Consider the following 7,664-nt stretch of genomic DNA (forward strand, 5'->3'; position numbering starts at 1 on the left):
TCGACCCAAATTGATATCATTGTATCATTTGATTTTGACATCCTTTTATTAATAATGATAGTTACTCCATATCTTCAATGGTTTTGCTCACGCAGAAGAAGATCTGATGTTCCTCTGATGAGAACTACTACATTCCAGTCTGTTTCAGTTTGCTGATTCTTGGAATGTCTATATTCAGCCTTGACATTCAAGTTTGCTTTGGTTTATGGCTCCTGACATTCCACATACCAATGGGGTGTGTGTGTGTGTGTATTTATATATCTTTCCAGAATTAGGTCCAGTTTTGCCACTGGACATGTCAGCTAGCCACCTCATGAGCACCATGATAGCTGAGATCACCCGCTATTGTTCCATAGTAATTTGTTGAATATCTTTTACCCTGATGGGTATTTCCAATATCACATTGACCATATCCTGATGCTTAATGCCCATTTGGGGTTTTTCTAACAGAATAATGGAGTGGGTTGCCATTTCATTCTCCAGTGGGTCCTGTTTTATCTGATTTCCTGTCTATGACCTGCCAGTAATGGATGACCCTTTGGGGAATGTACACTACAGTACTCTCAGCACTGCAGCTCATATAGTCATTTGAATACAAAAGCCCCTTGATTACGATGAACTAATAATCCATGAAAGGGCTCTTTTGGGAGGGGTGGTGGTGTCTGAAATACTTTTCCTTTCTGGGAAATAGACCATTTAATGGTATGCTAATATAGAATTGAATTACTGAGCACTTTGCCTGAAAAGTGCAAAATCAGCAAATAATTAATTCCAATCAATGTATTGGTTGAAACTGATGCCTATATATTAGCTTCATGTAGGGATGCAGAAAGGCTGATTCTTAAGCAGCCCTATGTTTCTTTTCTCTGTTTTCCCAGACCTTTTAAAGTTTCTTGGTTTGACTATTGGGATTTTCTGCTGCTTTGATCTTCTGTTGTTTTTTTTTCCAGTACTACCAAACATGCATTATTTATGAGCTGCCCTATATATGGTAGCATGCATACATTCATCCTCTGTATGAGTGTTTCTTTTCTTGCAGTTGCTGCACTTGTTATTTTTGTCTTCCAGATGGCGTCAGTGACGTTTTAAGTCACTTGAGAAAACAAGTAGAAATTTTATTTAATGCAAGATATGGTGAGTTAGTTGACTTTTTTTTTCCAAGTTAAGAATCCCATCCCCGCCACAACCAACGTGGGTTCAATTACCTGTCATTCTGAAATTCTTATTACTATAGTTTATTGCTAGAAAGGTTTTCCTTTACTGGGTAGCAAAGGAGAGTTGACTGATTGTCCTTTCCTGCACTGCAGGAGGGGATTGGACTCAATAGAGTTAATGGCTCCCTCCCAGTCTTAGGACTCATTAAAAAGATTATGGAATTCTTCTTTTAGAATCATATGGTTGGAAGGGACCTAGGTCAGTGTTTCTCAACCTTGGCAAGTTTAAGCTGTATGGACTTCAACTCCCAGAATTTCCCAGCCAACCTATTCTGGGAGTCGAAGTCCATACAGTTTAAGATTGAGAAACACTGTTCTAGGCCAACCTCTTGTCATGTGCAGGAATCCTCAGACCATCCCAAACAAAGGGCTGCCCAGTCTTTTCGTGAGAATTTCCAGTGATGGAGCCCCCACAACTCCTGGATGCAATCTGTTTCATTGCTTAATCATTCTCCCAGTCAGGAAATTCCTCCTTAATTCAAGTTCGGATACCTCTCTGTAAAGTTTTCACCCATAGGTTGTTATCTTACCCTCAGTTGCTAGGGAGAACAAATCTACTCCCTTTTCCTTGTGACGGCTTTCATGTATATTCCTCTCCACAACCATTTAACCAAGATACAAAAAGCAAGGGGGTTAGGCACAAAATTTGAATCCCCCTCCGTGTGCTCTGATTTTAATGGCCCTCTGGATAGATCATTACAAGCAGGGTCTAAGAAACTGTCTCAAGGAAACTGGAATTGGCAACCACTGGTTCACAGACGAGCTGTGAAATTCACTGGACTCCTTTCATAGTCTACATCTGCAGATGGTGTTGATGTTGCTAAACTATATTTCCAGACTCCTTAGTCACCCCAGCTGGCATGGCTAGTGGAGTGGGATGTCAAGAACTGTAAGTCAGCCATGTTTGTTCAATTAGGACAGAGGTAGGCAACCTTGGCTCTTTTATGACTCGTGGACTTCAACTCCCAGAATTCCTGAGCCAGCATGGCTGGCTCAGGAATTATGGGAGTTGAAGTCCACGAGTCATAAAAGAGCCAAGGTTGCCTACCCCTGAGTTAGGAAGTCAGACTTTGAATGGAAGATGGGAGAGAGGGATGCAGATCCTCATCAACTGACCAAATTCTTTCCTGATAGCGATTCCTTAGTGTGGAGAGATCAGTGACGTGGTTTGATCCTCTGGTCATGGACATAAATCTAGGAGAGCTCCTAAGCAATGGATCTCTACGTTTAGCAGTTCAGTCCAAAGCAGATTCCTTCCCCAGTTCCAGTTTGACTTTTCTCTAATGGAGACCATGGCAATGTTCCTTTCTGAAGTGACATGCTTGCCTCTGCAGCGAAAGCCATAGGAATTTCTGAGCCCGTCAAAGTCCCGTATTCCAAATTCTTGATGTACCCAGAAGACCTTTTTGTGGTGGGCTTGCCTGATGGCATCCTACTCAGACGGCCCAACTGTTTTGGGATTGCAAAGCTAAAGAAGATTCTTCAGGCAAGCAGCAGAATCCGGTTTGTTATCAAGAGGTAAGATTATCAAGATATCCGAATGTTGCCAGAATTGTTTTTTCTCTTTGTTTTTGACTCCCCCCCCTTTTTTTTTTTGCAGAATGAGAGCATGATATCATGGTCGTCTTGCATCTAATATCCCCAGACATACTTGCTGGAAGTTAATAATTCAATGTGATCTTTTTAAAATCTAATAGCTTTGGCTTTATTTCAGAGAAAGAATAAAATAGCCTCCGCAGTGGCAAGATTTTGTTGGTATAGAACAGGGGTAGGCAACCTTGGCTCTTTTATGACTTGTGGACTTCAACTCCCTGAATTCCTGAGCCAGCATGGCTCAGCTTGGAAACCTCTCCCTTCCCCTCAGCATGGCTGGCTCAGGAATTCTGGGAGTTGAAGTCCACGAGTCATAAAAGAGCCAAGGTATAGAATATTCACAAATTGTTTGCTGCTTACTCTCCATTATTACTGTATTTTTATTGTTGGACATAAGAATGGACGTGTGCAGAATTTTCTGTTTTAGGTGCTGAAATAACTATAAACCAGAAAGTTTTGCATTTTGATTTAGCATAAGGCAATATATATTTTCTACTTTGGACAGGAAGATATTCTACCAGCCCCCAAATCCTGGAGTTTCAAATGTATAGTTTCTGAAACTACGGTATATTATGTTTGCCAGAGTTCATAACAGCATGAAAATGTCTGTTGTGCGCTGCCTGAAAAATCTGCAGCAGGAAAAATATTCTAAGCCCAAGCCTTGAGATTATTCAGTGTTTTTCTCCCTAAGTAAAATTTTAATCTTATAATATTGCCTGTTTCTGACAGCAGAATTTTGTTTCCGTGGATTCTCTTAGATGTACCTGATAGAGGGTCCCTTTAAAATTGCTGCCAAATATTAATTTTCAGTGAGACGGAAGGAAAAGAAAAGATATGAAATGTATGGAAGTAATCCCATTCAGCCTATTTAATTGATTACATTTAATTTGGATTACATTTAAAGATGAATTAAATGTATCTGCCTGTGAGTTATTTAATGATCTTTTGGGTTACAATCTAGGACAGTTTTTGGTCTAAAAAAAAGGACTTCTCCATTGTGCTAGAGACAGTGACAAGCCAATAGAAGCAATAATCTGATGGAATAACAATTTTAATAGGAGGGCAAAATAGTAAAGTCTTTTCAGAGGCTTCAGCTTCTGTTGCTTAAATGCCCAGGTAGAACTGAGAAATATTCTTTGTCTGTAAACCCAGAAAGTTGCTGCTGCTAGCCAGTGCAATGCAAAAACCACTGATTTTAATGCATTGTTTCTCTGATATTGTCTTTTAGGCCAGAACTTCTTGCAGAAGGAATGAAAGAAATGACTTCAGACAGCTCAGGAGCAATAGGTAAGGATGTGGATTCCTAGTTGCTGGTTATTGTCTTTGAAGAAATCAAGAGAATCTTGTCAACTGAAAAATAGGCAAGTTTATTATGGCCTACATTTTTGTTCATTAGAGTCCTTTCCCTCATAAGCATGAAATATTAGCCTAGATTGGCATTGGAACCCATGTGATTATATATGCATGATATATAATACATGGCATGTATATTAGCACCATGCAGTGCTCCCTGCATGCACCAAACCACCTTTTCACCTTTGAATCCAAAGGTGGTAACACAAGAAAACAAGATGCAAGAAATGCTGACTTTTATCACTACATTAAAGCTTCAGTAAAGAATTATACCCACCCACAAGGCTATATTGATTTTTTTTTAACAAATGCAAAGCGAAAAAGAAACAAAAGGGTTTTGTCCAGGCATTGAAGATCATTTAATATTTATTTATTTATTTTTATTTATTTATATCCCACCATTATTATTTTTACAAATAACTCAAGGTGGTAAACATACCTTTCTCCTCCTATTTTCCCCACAACAAGAACCCTGTGGGATGGGTTGGGCTAAAAGAGAATGACTGAGCCAGGGTCACCCAGCTGATTTTCATGGCTAAGGCACTACTTGAACTTACTGTTTCCTGCTTTCTAGCTGGTGCCTTAAGCACTAGACAAAACTAACTCTCTAACATTATTTTCTGCTTTAAAAATATATAGATCTCGAAGAAACATTCAACATGAGTGGGCAGCCTTTGTGGCCTTGTACACCAAGTAGATACATAGATAGAATAAAAGTTTAGCATTAAACTTATCAAGAGTGTCTCAAATTGCTCATGGAGAAAATATGTGGTCGCTAAGAGTCAACAATGACTTGATGGCACATAATCAATCCTCAAATTGCCAAGTGTTGCAAGAATTTGGCAACCTCACCCCTCACACTGGTGTAATTTCAGGTGAGAAGATTATAATCTGAGGTGAGCCCACCAAAACCTCATAAAAATTTTGGCATTTTCTATGAATTTACACAAAACGATCCTGTTCTTATTTAAAACCTTAAACCAGCCCTGAAATCTCCAATGATTTGGTGATTTTGTAATCTTTTCACCCCTTTCTAATTTTTGAAAACATAATCAGTGTTGGACACAGTCTGGAGGAATCACGGGTACCTTACTGCATGCAGGTGCCGTATGGCTAACTCCTAAATTTTAAGATGAAAATAAAAAGTGAAAATAAATCTAAACACCCTTCCTTTGTGTTGGCAGCCAATGATAGAGTCTCCATTGAGCCTGTTGAAGAACCTGTAAAAAGACCAGGATTTCAAGGTGAGAACGGGGATGAGGTAGGATTTTTGGCTGTCATGTTGACTTTTTTGACACCTCCATTCCTTGAGTACGTTGTGGTTTCAATTGATTGTGTAACATGCAGGGCAGTTTTCTGCACATTAGCTCTCTTGTCTCTTTAAGGCAAGGTCCCCAATCTTTTGGGCACCAGGGACCAGTTCCATGGAGGGAAGTTTTTCCGCAGATTGGAGGATGCGAGGTTTTGTGTGCTGCCTGCATCTCGCGGATGGGGCTTTGCTTGTTTGTGCGCTCGGTTGCTGGCATGCTGCGGCCCGGTAGCAGTCCATGGACCGGGGGTTGGGGACCCCTGCTTTAAGGCACTCCCACTGGATTGCCAATCAGTAGGATTTGCCATTCTTCTAAAAAGTTTATAGAAATGTGCAGCTGTTGCCTTGTTGGTGGAGATGGTGTGCTTTATTTACAAATTTTAGCGTGAGAGAGATTGTATTATATTTCTTTTATGTTCCAAATAAAGGTCCCTTGACTGAATACGACTCCATTAAAAAAAAAAAGAATAAATCACTCTGCAAGTGGAAAATTTAATTATCCGAGGAAGGACAGTATTTCTCTGGCTGTACTTTTCACATGCTAATCTATACTTGGGGATGTAATTATTTTGTGTGAGGGAATTTTCTTTTGTCTGAGCTCCCATCTGTTCTGGGCTGAATTTAAATATATATTTGCCATCTCAGGGAGAACTAGACACATTTATTATATTAACATCTTTACCTAGTTGCCAAAAGTCTTCCCCATTTGCTCAACCGGCAAGACTCTTGGGCACATTGCAGATATAATCTCAGAACGAGAAAAAGTCAGCAGGAAACTATCAAAAAAAGTTTAAAGTTGAAAAAAGTGTTTGCTGAAAGAGAAAGGTCTTGGCATGGTACTTTTTAATGTATTTCCTCCTGAAACGAGGAAAAATTTATTCCTTGCTCACATCTTCAGTGGAGCAAACCGTTGTTTCCTGTCCCTTCGTAAGCATTCAAATGGTGGCTTGTAATGGATCCTAATTCTACTTGGCAGGGAAGACTTACTTTTCTTGGTTTAAGGTTCAGTCTGCCTGGTGCTCATGGGTTTCATTTTTCCTAATAAATGAAAATAAACAGGTATGAAAAATAGTTTTAAAACTTTTTATTACTTTGTAGTCCAATTGTCTATGCAGATTCCAATCATCTAGGTCCTGGTTGTTCCAAAGGTGCTTTTCCAAAAGGCAACTAAACTATACCTGTTTTTTTCTTTGAAAATGTTTCATTTCTCATCCAAGGAGCTTCTTCACTTCTAACAACTGAAGTCCAATTATTGCTGATTCTCCTTTTAAAAGAATTTTCTATTAAAGCTGAAATGTGTGTTTTTTGTATTCCCCCTCCCCAATGTTTTTTTTTTATTTTTAAAAGATTACAAAGTTAAAATCACCCAATGCAGAAAATCTGATGTCCACCCTTTCAAGCACAGTCTTTGGAGAATCCAATACATTCTAATTTGTATTTAGGTCTTGTTTGTGTTTGACAAAACCTGTGATCTAGTAGGACAGATTCTGTTATGGTTTCCATCTTTCTTTACAGAAAATTATGATACTCGGCTGTCAAGAATAGACATTGCAAATACACTCAGGGAACAGGTTCAAGATCTGTTCAACAAGAAGTATGGTAGGTGTTTTTGCGTAAAGTCACTAGCGGGCACAAAGAGGAGTCTTTAATTTGAGAAAATGACTGGCTATTAGCAGTCGTAGAATGATAGAATCTTAGAATTGAAGACTTGGAAGAGACACCAAGGATCATCCAGTCCAACCCTCTACAAGGAAAATCAATTAAACCGCCAGGAGATGTGGCTACCCAGACTTTTCTTAAAGGATCCACAACCTATGGAGTTAAAGTAGAGGTGGTGTTTTACTGGTCTTGCTTTATGTTCATTTGCCTGCAGAATAGCTTGGATTAAAATGTAAACATTTTAAAAAGAAACTGTACGTGCCTTAAGACAGGGGTTCCCAACCGGGGGGGGGGTGCGAGATGATATTCCAGGGGGTGCGAAAACTTGGGTTTAAAATTTCAAAATTATAGTGTATATGCATCATTCGTTGCCGTTATTTTGAACTTTTGTAAGGGGTGCGAGAATATATCAGAAGCGTTCTAGGGGTGCGGGGTATAGAAAAGGTTGGAAGCCGCTGCCTTAAGAGATGTTTTGAATTGAGTCATTCTTAAGCGTGTCTCTGTTCTTCTGGCCAATTTTCAAAACAATTCAATGC

The 7,664-nt window shown here is 39.3% G+C and overlaps 1 protein-coding gene across 1 annotated transcript in view; it reads left to right on the top strand.

The window, feature by feature from the left end:
• GTF2IRD1 (GTF2I repeat domain containing 1) overlaps positions 1–7,664 on the top strand; it is an 80,197-nt gene that overhangs the window by 38,772 nt on the left and 33,761 nt on the right. Inside the window, exons 16-20 of the mRNA XM_029285511.1 lie at positions 1,069–1,134; positions 2,549–2,732; positions 4,036–4,094; positions 5,345–5,404; positions 6,985–7,068. Of these exons, the coding sequence (XP_029141344.1) occupies positions 1,069–1,134; positions 2,549–2,732; positions 4,036–4,094; positions 5,345–5,404; positions 6,985–7,068 (453 nt within the window). The remainder of the gene's footprint in view (positions 1–1,068; positions 1,135–2,548; positions 2,733–4,035; positions 4,095–5,344; positions 5,405–6,984; positions 7,069–7,664) is intronic.

This window comes from Protobothrops mucrosquamatus, unplaced genomic scaffold, assembly GCF_001527695.2.
Source record: "Protobothrops mucrosquamatus isolate PMUCROS unplaced genomic scaffold, P.Mucros_1.0 scaffold1796, whole genome shotgun sequence".
Taxonomy (NCBI): domain Eukaryota; kingdom Metazoa; phylum Chordata; class Lepidosauria; order Squamata; family Viperidae; genus Protobothrops; species Protobothrops mucrosquamatus.